We start from the raw sequence: 21204 nt of genomic DNA on the forward strand, positions 1-21204 counted from the left end.
GAAACTGGGGAATTCTATATGCCATGTTACTAAATACCATTTCCAGACCTCACACGTCATTGTATTCAATTCATTTTCGGTTATTTTATTTATTTATTAGTAGTTTACCCTGCAATATGTCCAAAGGAAGCTTTTTTGGGGGATGCGGATACAAAAGGAGCCAATAACCTTTTATTATCTCCATATTGCTCACAGTGCCTACCTACCTACCTAGTCCATAAGCAAGTAACAGTGGCTATGAAGGTTTTTCCAACAAATGATAAGGAAGGTTTTTGGCAACATACGAAACTGTCTGAATTGGAAGATTGGGGACTTGGTTTCCAATGTGGCCCTACCACACTTTGAGCACATTTCACCTTTTCTTCAAAGGAGAAAATACAAGATACCAAAAGATTTCTTGTTTTCTTTCCTTATTGCCCCATTCAAGCCTCATTTACACTATCACCACAAGCCAATTCAATTCCTTCATGCTTTTTCTTTGAGAACAACTAACTCTCCTGACTTGACTGCTTATTTATGTTGATGCTCACAGCACTGTGGCGATGCATGACAGCAGACAGATGAAACGATCATAGTCACTTCATATCATAACCTTCCTACCACTGCTTCTTGTGCATTACATTGTCACCAATCCATTAAAAGCGAGTCTTCTGGCCATCACTGATTCTAGAGTTTCTACCAACTATATTGACAGATATTCCTACTGCCTTCTGTAACATCAGCACGGGTACTATGAGTGAAGTTGTCTGAAGTATCTTAAGAAACATCTGCACCTCCCATGTCCTCTATCATGTCACAGATTTCTGGTGAAGCAAGTTTAAATCTGACCTCACCATGATACTTAAAATGCTTACAACATATATATATATATATATATATATATATATATATATATATATATATATATATATATTTTTTTTTTTTACCAGGCATGCTAAAGGTGTCTGTCCATATTTAATTGCATAGTTAATGCATGCAGTGATATTCAGCTAGACATCCATTTTCACATCTTTAACTAAGAACAAACATGGAGAAAAATGGGCACCTCAAAAAACTATTCAAATGTCCCCGCTAATAAACCACAACAGATAACAGTAAATAAAAAGAATAAACCTAATATATAAGTAGTACCAAATTATACTCACACCAGCCTGGAGTATAAACGGCACAGAATGTAAAATCAGTAACTGGCAAAGCGACTGGTCTATAAAGCAGAGGAACTCCAGCTTACATGATGTCTCATGCAGCAGCTTGCATAGCTGCTGTGAATATTCATTTCTTGTGAACGTATGAGTCACATTATTTGGAAGAATTTGTATGTAAGTATATGCATTTGTATCTCTTTTATACTGTAGTAACTTAATATCATATTCTATATTTTGCAGCTTGTCTTGGTAATTAGTGTTTTGATAGTTATTGTTTGTGTAGCGGATTCATCTGAGGTTATATAAAAAGTGACCACTTGAAAAGTTCACCATAGCAACCAAAACAAATAATGCATTGGTTGCTGATATATGACGCCCACTGTATTTTAACAAGACCACTGGTGTGGCTGCTTGTAAATTTCAGTACATTTGAATTACATCAAAATAACCCTTCTTTGGCTTGACTTAGTAGATTTGAACTTGAACTTTTTCAGAAAAGGTTGACGGCCCAGTTCCTTACATAACCTGCAACTACAGTGCTGGTCTCCTACCTTTTATCACTTTAATCCATTCTGAACACCTCAATCAGACTAACCTTATTATCTTATACTCTCCAGGATAAAATTAAAACTCCTTACCCACCAAGCCTTTATCAACACTGTATCTCTACCCTTATCTCCAAACACTCTCCTAACCGCCCTCTGCGCCCTACCCACAACCTACTTCTGTCCCCAACTGCTTTCACTTCTTTCACTCACATAACGAGAACTTTGATGTGCTGTACCTATCCTGGAATCCCTATATAATTCTGAGGTTAAACACTCACTGAAACCCACCTGTTTCAATAAGCATAACATTGATCCTTGAATTCCCTTCAACCTCCTAATAGATGTCCTAATCTACCAAAGATGTCTTTATGTGTTTGCATGTTATTGGTAACTTGTTTATTGTCAACTTTTAATGGTAATTTTTGCCTTCTCCCCTTTTCTAATAGAATCATGAGATCTTCCAGTGGTCTATACATCTATTGTAATACCGCAGTGGGGCTGCCCACCGACGTCAGTGGTAAGTCCTGGCCGTGTCCCGCAAGGGAAGGATCCGGATAGCCGGAGCTCAGAAGTTCCCAGGTATGTGCGTGATCACAGCACTGTAGAATTGCAAGGAGTCAGTCCTAAAGTTTATGAACCTGAGAATCTAGCCTTTACCCTTCCCACAACTGGCGGAACGAGAGAGAGAGGCTGTGCCCAGAGGCTCCGCCCCTTCGCGGAGGTTCACCAGAAGGCCAGATTCATGGAGAAGCGGACAAAGAAAGAAGACAGAAGAACAGGAAGAGGCAAGAGAACAAGGGGAGCTGCAGTGCAGGGAGACACAGAAGCGGTTGGTGGAGAAGGTAGAAAGACATTGAGAGAAAGTGTGAAAGAGTGAAAATCCATCCATTTGCACAAGTCAACATTATACATCCATATAGAACTTTCCATTTGTAGAAACTTTTCAGTTGCAACATATTTGAACCATTTACAAAGTTATTGTCCAGCTAGTCTGAAAAAGTGTACATGTATATTCTGAGGACCTCATGTCAGATAAAATGGTGTTTGCTTTGTCATGATATGAGAAATAAAAGGTCATCATAAATAATGATGACAGCCAGTTTAGCATATAAAACCTTTTATATGTTCTATATGTTTGTTTTTTATTACAGAAAATTGAAGCACTTCCTCTCACTGCCAAAAACCCTAGAATAACACCTCTGATTTGCACATGCTAGTGTGAAACTAACATGTAAAAACATGGGGGGGGGGATAAGAGGTAAATGACAGAAAAACCTAAACATTAAACCAAACTAAATTAAACTCAATAACCTAACTATTTGCTTCACTTGATTTGAGTTTAATTTAGTTTGGTTTGATGTTTAGGGTTATCTATCATTTACCTCTTAATTGCCCCCCCCATGGTTTTACGTGTTACTTTTCAGTCTGCCATTTACCTGTTTCACATATATGTACAACAGGCAAGAATATTTTTTGTAGATCGTCAAAATTAATAATTAGTTGTAAACGTATTTTAAGGTCCATGGTCATCCTAGCATGAGCTTAATACTTTTTAACAGTTATGTTTTAGGTGCTTTTATTCTCTTGGTGTGAGGTTTGTTATTCTAGAAAAATGCCAATTTAAAAAATACAATGGACACCTATTTTAATGCAGCAGTGTGATTACTCAGCGCCAAAACATCCTTGAAAAAGTGTTATTATTAGGCCAGTAGGCACCCAGTAATCACGTTATTTTATTCCTGCCTAAACCAAAACTGTACATGTTAAGCATGATTATCCTGCGGCTACAATCTAAAATATACAGCAGGTGTGTAGAATCAGATCAGTGACTAAACATTGTAGGGTTGCTGACAAGGTAGCCAGCTCACAGACATGTGATTTCCCAGGCTGACTGTGGAATCAGCTCTGCTGAACTCTTGGGCTGGGTTTTACCTAACCTCGCAGTGTGGAAAGTGCAGCCTTGGAAGAGATACTGCTGACGTTGTCATCAGCGTGAGCCTGCCAAGTCAGAAGGGGGGCTGGGAAACTGAGCTCAACAGAGCCTTGTGTAAACCGTTCAAATCTAATCCACGGCCGCACTGCCACGAAAACACGCAAACAAAATAAATCTAGGATATAACTAAATAATTTATGATTATTTGGGTTTGTTTTTCATTTTGGTGAAGACCTTTGAAAAGTGCTGCCTGTAGCATGTAAAATGAATATACTGTATTAATGCCATTGGATCCGTGTATTAATTTTGCATAATACATTGCTCCTGCAGGTCATGTCCAGTCTACCCTTTGTACAGCGCTACGGAATTTGATGGCACTATATAAAACAATAATAATAAGCGAAACGGCTCAAAATAGCTGATCTGTAAATTCAACAGGTAAATACACACTCGTTATTATTATAATTTGATTTTAGAGGAGGGCTCGCAAATTTCAGGTGAGCCAAATGGACCGGTTATATAGCAGCTTGGCAAAAAAACATTTCTGTCCAACACATATTCAGCAAAACAAACTATATGGAAACCCCATATGGACCTGGTCAAGGTGTAAGTGCTGCTGATATGTGGAGTTACAGACACACTAGGTAGAAAAGCTCCCCCCTTTCAGCACCCTGTTTTTTTTTTATTACCTTTAGTCACGTACCCTATAATCTAATAGAGTACACTAACCCAGTCACTAAGGCAACCCAGTTTGTGGTTTCCGAGATATCTTTTGATCTATACAGGTCATAAACACGGGTGGTTATTTATCGGTGTCCTTCAAAGTTTTTCCCCGTAACCCATTGTCGTACTAGCCGTATACCCTCAACCCTATTTACGTGCTTACAGGTGAGGAGGGGTAACACTGCACATTTGGATTTGAGGAGCGCTGGTGTAATGCTCCATGGAAGCATTGTCATAGATACACGCATCAAGTGGATTGTTCAAAGAGTCACCATGTTTTTAAGGCTCTTGCAAGGAGTCTGCATTTACATAAAGCTTTCCTCTATATTGGGCCTGACCAAAGACTGATAGGGGTTTAAACCCCTTACATCAGGAAAAATGGGCAGACTAGATGGGCCAAATGGTTCTTATCTGCCATCAAATTCTATGTTTCTATGTGAAACAACCATGCAAAACTTTAAAACCAATCATCAAGATAAAAGTATAAAGGAAACATCAGTCGTGCTACACTGTGATGCATATGGCTTATGGTTTGTACTATTGCAACATGGGATCTATTTGTACTCCTCATTTAATGGAACCAGAATCAAGGTACCACAACTGGATTTGGTTCCTTTTTATATATTATCACAGGGGGAAGGGGAATTGCTCTGCCATGCGGTTCCACCACTGAGCCAACTTCGCAGGAGAGAGGTATGTGTCGCATTGATACTCTGTGTCCATGAGCTGTTAATCATTCAAGATCTGGTGTTTTAGTTAGCTTAACACAAGTACTATTTAACAAGATGATATCACATTACAAGTATTTGGGTATTGTTCTGGAGAAGGATGTCATCTCATATGGGTGCTCCCAAGACTCTTCAAAATAGTAACCCTTTAACAGTCCATGAAAAGGCAATTTAATAAAACCAGGTGGTCATTTCCGATACCTTGTCAACCAACATATTTATTTAAAAGGATGAAGATAGCAACATAAGTGGCCTTGGAACTCTTCAGTTGCACATCAAGGACCAAGGAGACATATACATAAAAATACGCCAGGTCTTTAGAAACCAGTAAACGGTTACATTCAGAAAGGTAAAAATAATCCCAACTTCTGTTGTTATTTAAAGGGGGGAAAAAAAGTATTTGTGACATCACCTGATATATTTATATATATTTAGCCTACATTTTTTTTTAGATCACTAATCGAGCTCATGATGGAAATGGTCAACAGATGGCCACAAAAGGACTTTGGTAACATCTTAAACTAAGGAGCCTCTCTTTGGCCATTTGTAAAGTTAGTGGGTTTCCAACCACCATTCTCTACCACCCACCACATTATCAACGTTCTACTGGAACCCAAGGACTGTTCCCAAAGTAGTTATACCATAAATATGTTCTTTTCCCCCAAAACAAGGAGTAAAAAATACATCAATTACATGAAACCAATGGCAGCTCCAACACAGCTCTGGGAACCGTTCCCAATAATCATGATCCCCTAACCCCTAAGCACAGTCATGTTTTCGGGGAGACGGTCTGCACTCTGTTCCCGCACGCAGTCTCACTGCACCTCCATACCGCTGACGTTGAAAGCCCAGCCCTGTGAGGTTGCAGAAGCGAAGTTGTGCTGTCAGAGAAGGAGGGGAAGGAGGGGAAGGAGGAATGGGAGGGCAGAGAGATGGTGGGGAGGGGAGGGGAAAGTCAGGGGGATGTGGGAGGGCAGGAGAGGCACTTGGAGATACCTGATTGCTGGAGAGAGACAGTCAATCGTTTCTAGAAAGTCCCTAAGCCAACCGGCTTGCCCTAGTGTAAGAGGCGCATCCGCACACTCGCGTCCAGAGAAGGGCTCTGTGCTCTGCATCCAGCGCAGGGGGAGCCCAGACACCTTCAATGGAGGAGCAGCCTGGACAGCAGCAGCACCATCATCATCATCACCACGTCCAGCACTCCCAGTCTGCTCACAGCCATTACTATTATTACAGCCACACTCAGCACCCATCAGCCACAAATGTGCAACATGGAGCAGAGGGCAGCGCCAAATACCAGCCCAAGCCGCTGAAACATGACCACAAACACGCCCTACAGCACCAGGAAACGCACCAGAAGAAAACAGGTCCGGCTCTTTGGAGGGGAAAGGAATCCTCAGCTGGGGGTGGGTAGATATGGCACCCGAATCCAGGCTGATTGCTAGAAATGGGTGAATACCGGAGGGGGGGGTATGATGGTGTAAATGGACTGTCAGGGGGTCTAATAGACTCCAGGGGTCTGCGGAGGTAGTGGGGCTTGGTAGGAGACCCTGGTAGGGTTGTCAAAGCATGCATTGGGGCTTACGATCTGTGGTCACAGCCAGTGTTTGATTACCGCTGGCTGCGTTATTTCTTGCATACAGCGATGTAGCGGATCCCGAGGCTGTTGTGTGGGGATGGGGTGACATTAGTTACTTGTGTAATGTCCTGTTATAAAAGCGGTAGGTAGGGTCACATGCTGACACTTATTCAGGGCGGGGGTTAAAGTGCAGGCTCTGTTCCCGTTATAACTGCAGCCGCTGTTCTGGCTGGGGCCCGGCAGGGTTGCAGTCATTTCGGGAGTGGGGTGTATAGCAGCTCCATGTTCTATCTCCTGGCTACGGGTAGGTACCCGGAAATCGCACGCTGTGTGGTGCAGGCACCCATGCATTAGATGCCGGGAACGGACCGGCGAAGCGAACACCCTCCGTGCGGCAGGCCGTGGTCGCTATGCTGTGACCTTGTTGTAGCCGGCTGGCTGCTGCTGACGGCTCCCGGGCCTGTGATTTGTGCTTCACCGGTTAAGTGGGCGGGCGTGGCGCGGCCTGTGCCGGGGGAGGAGCCCCGTCACCCACGGTTTGTTCTGTGTACTTGGTCCACTTTCCCTCTTCCCCCTCCCCAGCCATTACCTTCGCATATTTCTGCCCCGCCACGTACGTTTTCCCCTCCCATCCCTGTCAGCTGCTCGGTGCGGCCTACTGTTCGCTCCTTCAGCCAGGCTCTTGCGTCAGAACACTCGCCCGGTGTGGAGTGCCTTGGTGGAAGCCAACTCGGCGGGCCTACCTAGCGTGTGATACTATGTTATATGAACCGCCATAGTGCTGCTTTTATTCGTTTTGAGTGCAGGTGAAGCACTTTCCGTTGCTTTTCTGCGCTTCAGGTGCCTCCTATGAATATTCTAGAAGCCTTGATGAGCTCAGGATTAGCTCTGTATTCCCGCAAGTAACTTGTTACAGGATACATACATTACACAGCGGCCTTTTGTTGTTATTAATAATATGTCTATATAACAATGACTAGATACAGGGCTCCTGATAGCTGCCCCTCAGTTGCCCTCCTGGGGAGAGGACTTTTCCTGACTCATTTTCGGTGGCTTAAACTGGGGCAGGTCGCCAGGGAGACAAATTATTATGGAAAACAACTATATTGGTAGACTTTGTCCAACCACAATCGCTTAACCCATTCCGGACCTCCAAGTCTAAAACCGCGAGGGGAATGATAGAAACGTAGAATTTGACAGCTGATAAGAGCCATTCGGCCCGGTTTTACTGATGTAAAGACTCAGACCGTAGTCAGATGTTGGTCTTGTCTTATATTCAGGATTCTCAGCCCTGCTTAGTACATGAAGGCCGGTCCTGGAACGAATGGCACTCCAGGCGAGTTGCCCCCAGGCGATCCCGTTAAGTCGTATTAATTTAGGAGGCCGGTGTAGACCTGGATCTCTGGTGCATGTTCTTTACGTATAGTGACTGGTGGCGCCCTCCGGGTTTAGGCAGCTCTGTCACCGCTGAAAACAAACTCAATTCCTGCTCAGCATAACTTAAAATAAAATAATGTATTTACTTTCTTTTTTATTTGGAAACGCTATCCAACATTTTTTTTATTTACTCCATTCGTTAGGGAGCCATGCAACATGACAAGAGTTTTTTCTCTTGTAACTAGAGGTTAGATGGTCATGTGGTGTCATCACAGGGTCCCTATAAGCATTGCTTTACATCCCTGTTTTCCTGATCACACCTTGTGTAGTCTGCAACAAGGGGCATCCGAGATCCCACTTTTTGCCTTCACGGTCCTCTGCAATGTTGTCGGGAAGCTTAACTGAGCAATGCCGGCTCTTGCTGCCGGTAACTACTTTGGTTCAACATTTTGTAGGAGTCAACATTTTTGGTCATGGGTGGTTGATGTTATTCATTCTAAGAATACATTATACAGTTCATTGCACAGAAAGCTGTGGTCTGACTCAACACACACAAGCTTTACTGTTACTGGAAGGTATCCACCATGTTTTTTCTTTGGGAGATTTCACCCACTTTTGTTATTTCCAATTCTATTGAATAATCTCTAAGCAGTAACGTAGAATATTCAACTACTGATCGCCTGGTTTGCATCCAAATGAATTTTTTACCGGGATTGCCTTGTAGGATTTTTATGTAAAAAGTACAAATTCTTTGAGTCTGTGTAGAACTTAGCCTACCTGGGCTCTAGCATAGCACCAGCTGAAGAAGAGCTGCAGTCATACAGCCCCTGACCAGTGGAGGCTACGGGGTAATTAAATATCAAATCTAAAAGAACAGTAGTCTATTGTAAATAGTTTATGGTAAAATTATGGCATACATCTGGAGGCTTCACTAGCTAGTCTTTTTTTCCTTTTTCAACCTCTTCTCTCTGCCCCATCTCACTGGCCTTGCTTCTGAGTAACCGAAGTGGGAACATCCATGCTGCGCTTTAAAACATGGGTGCTGTTGCATACTCTGTGTTTCTTGTCAATGAAGGTCATAGTAGGTGTATCATAATTCTACAACCCAAGCAAGTGTCCTTGTACACCAAATTCTTAAATGACTTCTAGATATATCAAGGCATGGTGTTGAGTAACTGTCGTATGATCTTGTTTTCTGTACAATGATGTATGCTGAACAGACATAGAATTTGTTGCATTATAGTTTTTTCATCTCTAAACAGAGCAATTTTTGGCCCATATAAACCAGATATATTTCTCAATAACCAATTTGGTGCCTTTATGTGATGACGTACTGTCTTCAAATGACCTCACTCTTATTCATAGGCTGCCAAACTTTGCCAGCGAAAGGAAAGGAATAATATCATTGGGAATAATTTTCTGAGCAATGTGTTGTTATTTTTACCTTGATTTTTCATTAAATAAAATCAACGAAGCATGTACAATTAAACTTGGGGTCATGCAAAAAAATATTACAAAGGACGTATCTGCAAAGTCGCTATGGACAGCTGTAGCCACCGGCATTTGGAGCTGGTGCTTCACCTGTAGGATGGCACCACCTGTGAGGGGCATCCCCCAAGGAAAACGCCAATTTTCTTCTATACATTTGCAGTGCTAGTGGAAGCATGTTGATATTTTTATTATAAACTTTGAAAGATATATATATATATATATAATACACAATGTCGCCCCCCCCCAAAAAAAACCCTGCCTAACTATATATATAATATGTTTATAATTTATGCTGATGGATGCACTTTACAGTTAGACACGGTAAACAATCTTTTACATGTCCGTCATATTTACATCAGTGATATTAAAGTAAAAACACATTATACTATATCTTTTAACAGTACGCACTTCCACATCGTATCCGATTCAGACTTGCACCTGGGGAGTGGTTATTTTGTAACTAGCGTGAATGTAAGGGTAGGAAGCTTATGCTGTGAATATCTTTTTATTATTTATTATGTGACCCTCCCTGTAATAGCTGTATGGCTCTAACGATGTACAGCGTGCCAATGGTGACAGTGCATTTTTCAATACAAACCAAGCAATTAGCAGCTCCAGATACAAGGGCTTGCCTGTCACGCTGTGATCAAAGTGGGCATTTAATGCTTTGCCGGTACAGCACAACGTCCAGTAATCATTAACGTTACTGTTCAGTCCCCTGTGTGAATAATGAATTATTTCCAACTTTACTAGGGTGACTTTTGCTACACATTTCTGATAGAAAATGTTATTAAGGTGATGAGATTGGATCATGACGTGGAGAATGACTAACTGGGTTTGTCTTTGAATTTTTTTTTCTTTGATTTGGGACTTGTCATGAAAATTGATTGTATTTTTACAAAGATTACCAATAATACTCTAGGCCCTACAGCTGCTGCAGGACTACATCTCCCATAATCTCCCATAATGCTCTTTCAGCTCAATGGCTGGCAGAGGAGTATGGGAGATGTAGTCCTGAAGCAGCTGGAGGGCCGCAGGTTGGACACCCTTGGTCTAGGAGAATAGTAACCCATGCATACGTAATAGACCTGGGTAAATTAATCGAGTAGAGTTTAAATCTACTAACTTAGTAGGCGGATAGGCGTTGAAGGAAAGATATTAGTGACTTTAATGGAGTACAGATGTGTTTTAAACAATTTGGAGGAATAAGTGCATTATCATTTGTTTGTGTTTCAGTCACTATAATTATTTTCCAATGCATGTCTTTACTTTGTAAACAGAAGTCACCTAGAAATGTCGTTCAACAGTTATGGATTTAGCTTTAGATAATTCTTAATACCTAATTATCTAGTCCCATTGGGAAATAACATGGGTGGTCAACTTTCTTAAAGACTGATGCAACGTAGGGCTATACAGGTATTTGGCTATTTCCTCTATGCTGAACTTAATTAGTTTTTTGGAGTTTTCAACAACGTCGTGCTTGCCTGTGGCTATTGGGTTCTTAATGTGGAATGCAGTATTTTCCCCAGATGTAGTGTCCATAGAACTTCCAGGCAGCATGCAGGCACTTTTTTGGCAAACTGTGGATGAGCCATTCAAATTCTTCTTATTGAATATTTGATCCCTCTTACTGCTATGCCACAAATCCCAAGTTTACCCATCATCTTTCTTATGTGGAGCCAAAAACACTGACCTTAGCTGTGGATAGAGAGAGGCCTTCCGATCCATGGATGTTTTTCTAGGGTACCGTATATTCCGGCGTATAAGACGACTGGGCGTATAAGACGACCCCCAACTTTTACAGTCCAAATATAGAGTTTGGACTATACTCGCCGTATAAGACTACCCCTCTACCCAGCGTACAACAACCAGCCAATCACGGCAAGCGATGTACCTTACCGGTGATTTGCTGGTTGATTTGCTGACATATACATACATGCACTGCCCTTACACACACACACACACATATATAATATATATATCTATATATATATCTACACATATGCCTGTCCATACATACACATTTATACACTGCCCTCACCACACACATGTATATGTATATATATATATATATATATATATATATATATATATATATATACACACACACACGTGTGTGTGTGTGTGTGTGTGTGTGTATATATATACATATATATATATATATATATATATATATATATATATATATATATATATATATATATATACATACATATATACACACACCAGTATATATATATATATATACACACCAGTGTGTGTGTGTATATATATATTTCTCCCCCCTTTCTCCCCATCTCTTACCTTATCTTCTGTCTTCTTTCTTCCATCCAGTTGTGGGAGCCCGAGGTCTGGCACTTGAGACCTCAGCTTCCCTGCTCTCTAATCACTAGGCGCCGGCTATTGATGCCGAGCGCAGGGATGACGTCATGTCCTGGCGCCCGGCATCAATAGCCGGCGCGTAGTGATTAGAGAGCAGGGAAGCCGAGGTCTCAAGTGCCAGACCTCGGGCTTCCCTGCTCCCTCATCACTACGCGCCGGCAATTGATGCCGGGCGCCGGGACATGAAGGCATCCCTGCGCTCGGCATCAATAGCCGGCGCGTAGTGATTAGAGAGATTGGTGGCTTCGTGGGAACCTCCGGCTTGGTAAGTACCCGGCGTATAAGACGACCCCCCACTTTTAAGAAGATTTTTTGGGGTTAAAAAGTCGTCTTATACGCCGGAATATACGGTACTTAGCGACTTTCTGGATGACTTTATACAGTGATGACTTTGGCAGGACAGCCACTTCTGGGAAGACTGACTACTTTCTAAACCACCTCCATTTGCTCTATGGGGTTCTTTGAGCGTTCACACATGAATATATTTAGTTACCTAGCCATCAAACAAGTGGTGTCTGTTCTCTTAGACCCCCTTATGTTGCAACAATGCAATCAAATGGGCCAATACTTCGCCATACAGTTATATCTTTGAAAGACCAAGCTATGTCACACAATGTAGGACTTAATAGCCCAACTTTACTTCCTTCAAGAATTTCTCAGCTCATATTTACATCCAATGGTATGCTCTGGCGCATCTGCAGAAGGTGTGCTTAATTAGGCCTCCTGCTTTCCATAGAGATGATTGGGGAAAATAATTAAAATGTTTTTGTTTTTTTCTCGCTAATATAAAAACTCATACCTAAAACATTATTTAGATACCTTTTTTAGATATTTTTTTTATTTTTTTGTTCTGCAGAAGTCATCGCTAAGTGATTTCCATGTCAATGGATGACTTTTTAGGTAGCTTCTTTATTATAATTGTGAAATCTTGTGTTAATGGGTCACTTATTGTATATGGAAAACCCCAGAAGATTAATTTATAGTGTTTCCTTTTGTAAGTCAAAGCAGACTCAACTTTCTCAAGTATAGTGAATAATGAAGATGGCCTATACGTCTAATGTGGTGCAGAGTGTTTCCATCAAGGTTTAATAGTTCATTGGAAATGTTCAGTTGATAGGACAGTAAAATCCTGCTTTATGTATAAAAGTTTTGTTTATGGAAATCGTGTCTAATCCAAGCATTTCTGTCTGATTAGTATTTCCGTCAAATATTCCCATTTAATTGCTTAACTGGTCGCTAGGAGCGGTGTAATTTTCGATAGGCAGCAGAGGCTTCATTATACTTTTGAGGTCTAGCACAGCAATTAAAGAATGGAGTAGGAACAAAGTCCTTCATTAGGAGCTTTGTTTACAGGATTGATAATTTTACATTGTGTGGATTCTGAGACCCTTGTAGAAATATTTAACTTTGGTAATTTTTTTGTGTATGTATGTATGTATATATATATATATACATGCATATATATATATATATATATATATCTCAGTGAGTGTGTGTCTATGTATGTATGCAAACCGATAGTTTAGATTATATGCTACATACACTTTGCTTGCATAATCTAACAGAGAAGGTAGTTATTTCCTTTGATGCAGTGTTTATCCATCAGTGTCTGGCACCTTTGAAATTATTTGTGAATTATATATACAAGTAATGTCAAAATGATTCATGCACATATTGGTTTTATTGGCTTTCCGGTACACTTGGTTTATATATCTAATTATCTTGTTGGTGTTAATGTTTAGTAATGGGTGGTGCATAAGGGATTTTCAAGTGGCCGTAAACTAAAACTGGAGGGTTCAGAGGTTTAGATGTAACATAAGGAATTTTCACTTTAACGAGAGGGTGGAAGATAAATGGAACAGCCTTGCATCCCAAGTGGTAGAGACGGATGCAGTGAGGCAATTTAAATACTAATGGGATAGGAATAAAACTATCCAGAATCTAAGACAAGACCAAGGATAGACCAAGGGAAAACAGGCAGTGTAGATGGGCTGAATAGTTCTTATCTGCCGTCAAATGTGTTTGTGTACCTCGCTATAAGGCAGGCACACATGCAGGAGAGTTCCGGGTTTACTTGGTAAGTAAGCAGATATTTCCATCCAAGAAACTAATGTTTTATGTGCATTTTTAGGTTGACGTTACCCCCCAAAAAACGATAACCAAAGTACCTAAACGCTTATTCATTCTGTTTGTTCATTTTATATTAGAAATGTATAATTGATATTCTTTTTTTCTTCTTTTTGTATAGACAATGGAGAACTAAATGGTTCTTTGGGAGAAAGACACCTACCTCCAAAGATACTGGTTTCCGGAAAACCTGCAAGCCAGGCTGCCTCAGGAGTTCCCAACGGCAGCCAGCAAGTTGCTGACACAAACACCAAGCAGCTACCCAAGGCCCACAATTTCGGCAAAGCGGGCAGCAAACCAAAAACATTGCTCCATAAAAACAGTATGGACAAAAAAAATGAAAAGTCCTATGAGAGCAAAGTGAAAGAAAGCAAGAGCCCAGACAAAGGAGAGGCTGGGTACATTCAGAATGGCGTGCTTTCCAACAGCGCTGGATATATAACAAATGGCTATGTGAACAAAAACGCTGAGAATGATGGTAGTGGTTCTGAGAATGGATATGCCACGCCCAAGAAAAGGAAAGCCAGATGCAGCGTTTCCAAGGCTGTTGAGGAGCCCAACATTGTGATAGATAAAACGATGGACATTGATGGCAAGTTGGAATCTGATTCACTTGTAGACCAGAAAGGTGGAGCACGGGTGGACAATGCTAAGGCTTCCTGGAAATGCGAGGCTGCTGGTGCTGTTCGAGCTAAACCAAGCTCTGGAGATATACAGAGGAAAAACTCTGATGCCAAACCTGTCACAGCAAAGAAGTTTGATGACCGGCCTAAAGGCAAAACCTCCACTGCTGTCTCTTCTAAAGAGGACTCCTGGACATTGTTTAAACCGCCTCCTGTATTCCCAGTAGACAACAGCAGTGCTAAAATAGTTCCTAAAATAAGTTATGCAAGCAAAGTAAAAGAGAACCTCAACAAAGCAGCTCAGAACAACTCTGCTTCACAATCTTCCCTTGCCTTTACTCCCCAGGCTGGGGATATTCAGCCATTGAACTGTGTCTCCCAGGTTCCTATGTCTGCCATGAAGTCTGTATCTACAGTTAATTTTGCCAATGGGCCCTTATTAGTAGGAACTGATGGGGGCTTCTTGGCCACTGCTGCTAGTACTGTACCACACTCACTGCCTGGAGGAGCTGAACCTTTACTTGCTGAATCCGCTAGTGTCCCTAACTTCTCTGAACAGAAAAAAACTGGCCTTTTCACTTACCCTTCAAATATGCAACACGCACTGCCGGATACAATACAAAGGGACATGTCTGGTCAGTCAAATCAACATAGCCTAGGAGAGATATTTCAGAATCAATGGGGCTTATCTTTTATAAATGAACCTAGTGCTGGCCCGGAGGCTGGAAGCGATAAGCCTGCACATGGGCAGGTGGTGTGGGAGCCCCCCAACCAATTGGTTTCACAGGGTGCTGATGTAGCTGCCTCAGGAAATGAACGCCCAGTTTTTCCCAAAGCCTACGAGCTGGAGAAACGGACTAGCGCTCAGGTTCCAGATGGTGTCCCCCTGAAAGCAGCTCATGGGTCAGGGGCTGAAGGGACTGTGTTGTCTTCAGATCCTAAGGATTATGGGGAACTGCAAAACACAGACTCTGCTAGCCAGGGTACTTTAGTGTTTCAATCCAAGGTCTTTGAAATAGATGTTCCACAGACCTCCCTGAAAAACACTTTACAGACCTCCGCCAAAGATAAGAGGTTCCACGGAGGTCTTGACAGCAAAGATAGCTGGAGTTCTTTTGACCTGAGGGCTGCTATACTCTATCACACTAAAGGTAAAGTATTTGGTTGGGTCATTGAGCCTTGGTTTATACATTGCTGGTGATGGTAAATTATTCATTTTGATGTCCAAACACTAATTTGTAGCATGTTATTAATTTACAGAAAAAAAAAAATCTGAAAAATGCTGAGAAATTTGTAGCCCACGATGTGACACTTATCGTATTATGTAAAAATATAGCTATTCCAAGCCATGCCCCGTTTGAGTCATACACACGCATTTTATTCTCTGTCTGTAAGAGGAATGTTGGTTCGGTGTGTATACATTTATCACAAAAATGATTTTAATGGTGACTAGAAAACTGTGTCAAGTGGTTACATTGAGGAGGTTTTTTTTGATATGTTTGATATGAGAAAGTTGTTGTGCCACCCAAAATGCTCGTTTCAAAGCTTTGCTTCTTATTGGAGGTTTAAAAACTTAATTTTAACCATTATGAAACCATTAAGCAAACTTAAATAGAAAGTAAGAATGTGTAAATGTTGAGTGACAAAAATCAACTATTTTACTTGCCACAAGCGCGGCCTGCTCCCTCTTCGACAGTACGGATGCCGGCAGAGTCCCAAACACATTGTTGGATCCCCAGTGTCGGAACGAGGATCTAAAAGGTTGTATGGACCCTGCCAACGTCCATACTGTAGGTGAGAGGGAGCGGAAAGCGTTCAGTGGTAAGTTTCATTTTGTTTTTCTTTTCCTAGTGTCAGGTGTAGGAGTGGTAACTAGATTATTTAGAATTAAATATCATTGAAGGAAATACTTTAAGAGGTTGTTACATCATGGTGCTTTATTAAGCTCCAAACAGGTTCTAAACAGGTGGTGTTTGTTTTGGACTGTACTAGAATTGAGTGAATATTCTTTGATGGGATTTTAAGCCACTGAAATATGGTACCATGCAAAATAAGAAAGCTGTAATTCAGACATCAATCTCCTTACCTCCTAGTGCCAATATTCCTCCTGTGTCTGGTGGGTCACATCCAAAAACATTTTGCGCTCAGCACAATGTGATCAGTGCAGAAGAGATCAGAGGAAGGAGGCAATATTTAAAAATGAAATAATAATTAAAAAAAGGAAAACAAACTTAACACTGACATCCATAAGATATAAGGGAGATCCCCCAAAGAAATCTTTAGAAACAAAGTTAATTGGGTTGGAAAAAAAGACACATAGTCCATCAAGTTCAACCATTCCAGAAACCAAAATGAATTGATCCAAAAGAAGGCAAAAAAAAACACCCTGGCACCAATATATTTCAACTCACCCCGGATCAACGTTACCTTGTCTACTTTTATTCATGATAATGCTGTATGCATTTCATATGTAGACAAACGTTCAAATTTTTTTTTTTTATATATTGATCCAATTGGCCAAACCAACTTCAGTCTAATCCACAATTTAATAAATAATCCTCTGTTTAAGATGAAAGACCCCTTTTTTTTTTTTCTTTTAAACAATCTTAAGGGATAGCCACGTGTTGTCTGGAAGTACGATTCAAAAAAAGATCTCCAAAAAAGACCTTTGTATTTACCTTGAACATACCTGTAAATGTTTATGATGCCCCCACGAAGACGTCTCTTCTCCAGAGAAATCATCCACAATTCGGACAGCCTTTCTTCATAGCTGAAATTTTCCATTTAATCATTTTTGTTGTCCTCTGAACCCTTTTTTGTTTCCAGTATGCCATTTGTTTTGTACAGGTGCAACATATGTATATATGTAGGTGTATGTATTTATATATATATATATATATATATATATATATATATATATATATATATATATATATGTATATGTAGTGGAACCTACTGTGTTGGGAAAAATGTTTCAATTGTAATATTGGTTTTTACACGTTAAGATTTATGTACTTCTATGATTTAAAAAAATGGGCCCTCAAGTCCATCAAATATGGAACAGATGAATTATAGTTTAACAAATGTATGATAAAAAGGACAAATACTATAACTGAACGATGTGAGTATATGACCTCTAGCTCTTGTGCTAGAAGTACAGTTCATAAAACCATTTGTCATTCACATTCACAGATTTAGCAGATGGAGAGCTTTAGATTCATTATTGTGCTCTATGTGAATTATTGGATAAACCATTGGAAGAATCCTTTTTTTTATGCAGTGACAGCAAACTGTACTCCTTTTGACAGGAGTGCTATCCTATATAGAAAAGGGGGCTGCACACAAAGCTAAAAGGGGAAAGGGCACAACCAGTTTATATGCTGAAAAATGTTTTATTCACAGCAGATAGATAAAATGTTCCAAAAAGTAGAGAGACTCCCATCCAATATATTTAGCATGCACGTGTGGCAGAAGAGCGGAAGAGACCCCCAAGGTTTTGAGTTTTCTCAAGTGTGCCACTCTCTCCACATTATACTCTCATATATGGCTTGAATCTTTTTTATGGTAGGCCGATCAACTAGAAAAGCCGATCAACTAGAAAAGCCGATCAACTAGAAAAGCCGATCAACTAGCCGCGCCATGCAGTAAACAAAAAAAACAAAAAACAAAAAAAAAAAAGTAAAATGTGTGGTGCTTGGTAGGGAATGTCGCCCAAATACCACTCGACTGCCTACTGCGGCAACCTTCCTGTATGTAGATAACAATTTTAGTGGAAGAAAATGAAATAAAGCAAAGTTTCGCTACATCACTGTACAACCTCGACACGCTTATAGCTTACGGGATGCGTTTCTGTCAGAGTAGATGTTCCATGTTCCCGCTTGCTTGTGCCGATTAGCTGGAAGCCGGGATATGTCATCTTATGCTGGGACTCGCATCGTGATTGAGTTTGTATGTGGACAGTGAAGGCGTCTAATCACATCGTTATTCTAACAAGACTTTTAATAAAGTGTTTGGCGTAGAGTATGTCTTTAAATCTGCATCCAGTATTAATGACCTCTTTTAGAAAATGAATACATTAAAGATTAGCCGTATAAAGTCACTGAACGAAACCATTTACTTGGTTATCCGTCTCACAAGCTTTACGTGTGAAAACTGGTGTGCTCGCCCTACCACCTGCCCAACCTGCATCTTCAGAGGGGCCAGATTGTTGGGGAGCTTGCAGTGTATTTTTTTTATTATTGTGATAGGGGTTACAATTCTGGTCATTTGCACAAGATGTCACCAGAACGATAATGTTGAGTACTCGATGGTTGGTTGTTTAAGTTTAACTTTTTTTATTGGGGTTTTTTCAGTAAAACAAGTAATAATGGCTCGCCCATATTATGCTTAAGTGTCGGCTTATAATACTTTTTCATTAGCTTTAATGCTTTTCTTAAATCTTTTTGTTTTTCAGAAATGGAATCTATTTTGAGTTTGCAAAAACAAGGTAAGGCACAGAAGATGCAAAAAAAAAAAAAAACCTTACCGATTTTGTCCAGCTACTACTGTGGCATTCTTCACAGGCCCATGGGTATTGTGGCTGTTTATATATATTATACAGAATATGCATAGATATTGGGGCATTTCATTATTTACTGATCCTATTTTCTACCATGTGAAACAAATCAACATATGTTAGAATTTTAGTTCCTTATTCTTTATTTATTTTTATATATATATATATTCTAGAGATCATATTTGAACTAGATTAAAGCACCCATGTGCCACGTTTGTCAAGAAAAGCTATATGATAGGTGATGTACCTTGCTCATCATGGGTTTAAACCCTGCTGCAGTGCCAATAGTCCTCTTAAGGAGGGACCTTGTCTGCCACTTTCAGATACTAATGGCATTTTATTCTTCACTCGTCCCTAAGCAAATATGCCTACAACCCCTTTACATTCAGCTTTCCATTTGAATTTTCATATTTTGGTACGATGTTGAATTGACATTTAATGCAACGTTTTCATTTGATTTTTTTTTTTCCCCTCAGATCCCAGTAGGATAATCACTTATAATGAAGCCATGGACCTCCCTGATCACTGAGAATACTGCCAGAGGACTACAGGCTTTTCCTATCTTATTTCATCTGTGCATGAGTGACTTTACCTGGAAACCACGGCCCTTGCAAAACCTTCACCGCAACAGCGAGGGGAAAAAAACAAAAACAAAACACACAACAGAGTCATTGGATATAATTATATAAGTATATAAATATATATACATACAGATATATAAATATATTTTGTTTAGATAACTATGTATAGACAAATCTATCTATATATAAATATAGTTATTTAAACAAATTTTAAAGTGGCAATGTTATTCAGACACTTCCGATCGAATCAGGAAAACTATTATTTTCCAAGTGATGCGAAGCTTATTTAATCACTGGTACACTTTCCCCGCTCCTTTTTTGTTTTGTGCTTTTTATTTTCTTTTTTTTTTCCTCTGTGGGCTGCCTAGGAGGCAAATGAGATACATGTTAACAAATAGAATGACATGGATGCTTTTTCCAGCTTGATTCCTGACATGGAAACATTTTTTTCACAAGAATACAGCAAGACTGAAAACCTGCCTATTTTTTTGCCAATAGGGGAGAAATTGCAAAGGATTCATTCTGTGGAGGCAAAATGTAAAATTCCCCGGTCTTATTCTCACTTTGTATTGCAAAAAAAATCAGACCAGGGTGGACACATTTCTAGATTCAAATCAACAGAAATGATATCTGTATATTTTTTTTTCTTCTTCTTCTAGTCCTTGACTGGGGTTTATAATGGAACAAAAGATTATTCATGGATAATACAGAGGATGGGGTGGGAAACAAGCTGTCTTAAATTAAAAAAACAAACAAAAAAAATACACTTTTTTGAGCTTGGGACAGACCTGTTTCCCAGTTTTGAAAAAAAACATGGAAACAAGGTTTTCGTCAATTTTAAAACAAAAAAACTCCCCATTTATTGATGGGACATAAAAACAACAAAAATGCTTTAAAAGTAAAAGCAAAAAATTGCAAAATAATCCATTTAGGCATTTAATATATTTAAAAGGTATCATAAAATGTTCCCTTTAGTTTGATGTTATTGTTCAAAAGGGGAACAAAAAGAATGGAGCTGCTCAGGACTTTGGCTGCTTCATCACACTGTGTGTCGCTAATGTTTTACCTTCATCTTTTTATTTTCTCTTCATCTCTTCCTGCGATGGATGTGATAATAAATGACAGGTCGGCGTCCTGCCTCATAATATAAATCCTGATCCCTCTTATAATTTGGCAGTACCTTCGATTTGAAAGAATGTACTGGAAATGGGTTATGAGCAATAAAGACGTTGACCCCTTTTTATGACAGGGTGGCCTGCAATGCTTTAGAGAAGGCTTGATGTTATGTATGCACAAGGCTGGAGACTGCTATAAATGCATCTGCTGCCTGGATGCCTTCTAATGCATTCTGATGAGCATCTTTGCGGAAAACTCAGTAGGTGCCTGGTCAAGTGCGGATGACAACGTTCCTT

General features: G+C 40.1%; 1 protein-coding gene across 2 annotated transcripts; it reads left to right on the forward strand.

The window, feature by feature from the left end:
• Positions 1 to 6064: 6064 nt before the first annotated feature.
• NUFIP2 (nuclear FMR1 interacting protein 2) lies at positions 6065 to 20680 on the forward strand. 2 transcript variants are annotated; one of them, XM_053457048.1, is made up of 4 exons: positions 6065 to 6483; positions 14155 to 15807; positions 19110 to 19142; positions 19688 to 20680. In XM_053457048.1, exons 1-4 carry the CDS (start codon positions 6222 to 6224, stop codon positions 19738 to 19740), a joined length of 2001 nt encoding a protein of 666 aa, XP_053313023.1. In that variant the 5' UTR covers positions 6065 to 6221; the 3' UTR covers positions 19741 to 20680. The 2 variants fall into 2 exon arrangements, with proteins under 2 accessions (XP_053313023.1, XP_053313024.1); XM_053457049.1 differs by having other exon boundaries at positions 6065 to 6444.
• Positions 20681 to 21204: the final 524 nt, after the last annotated feature.

This window comes from Spea bombifrons, chromosome 2 (genome assembly GCF_027358695.1).
Source record: "Spea bombifrons isolate aSpeBom1 chromosome 2, aSpeBom1.2.pri, whole genome shotgun sequence".
Taxonomy (NCBI): Eukaryota; Metazoa; Chordata; class Amphibia; order Anura; family Pelobatidae; genus Spea; species Spea bombifrons.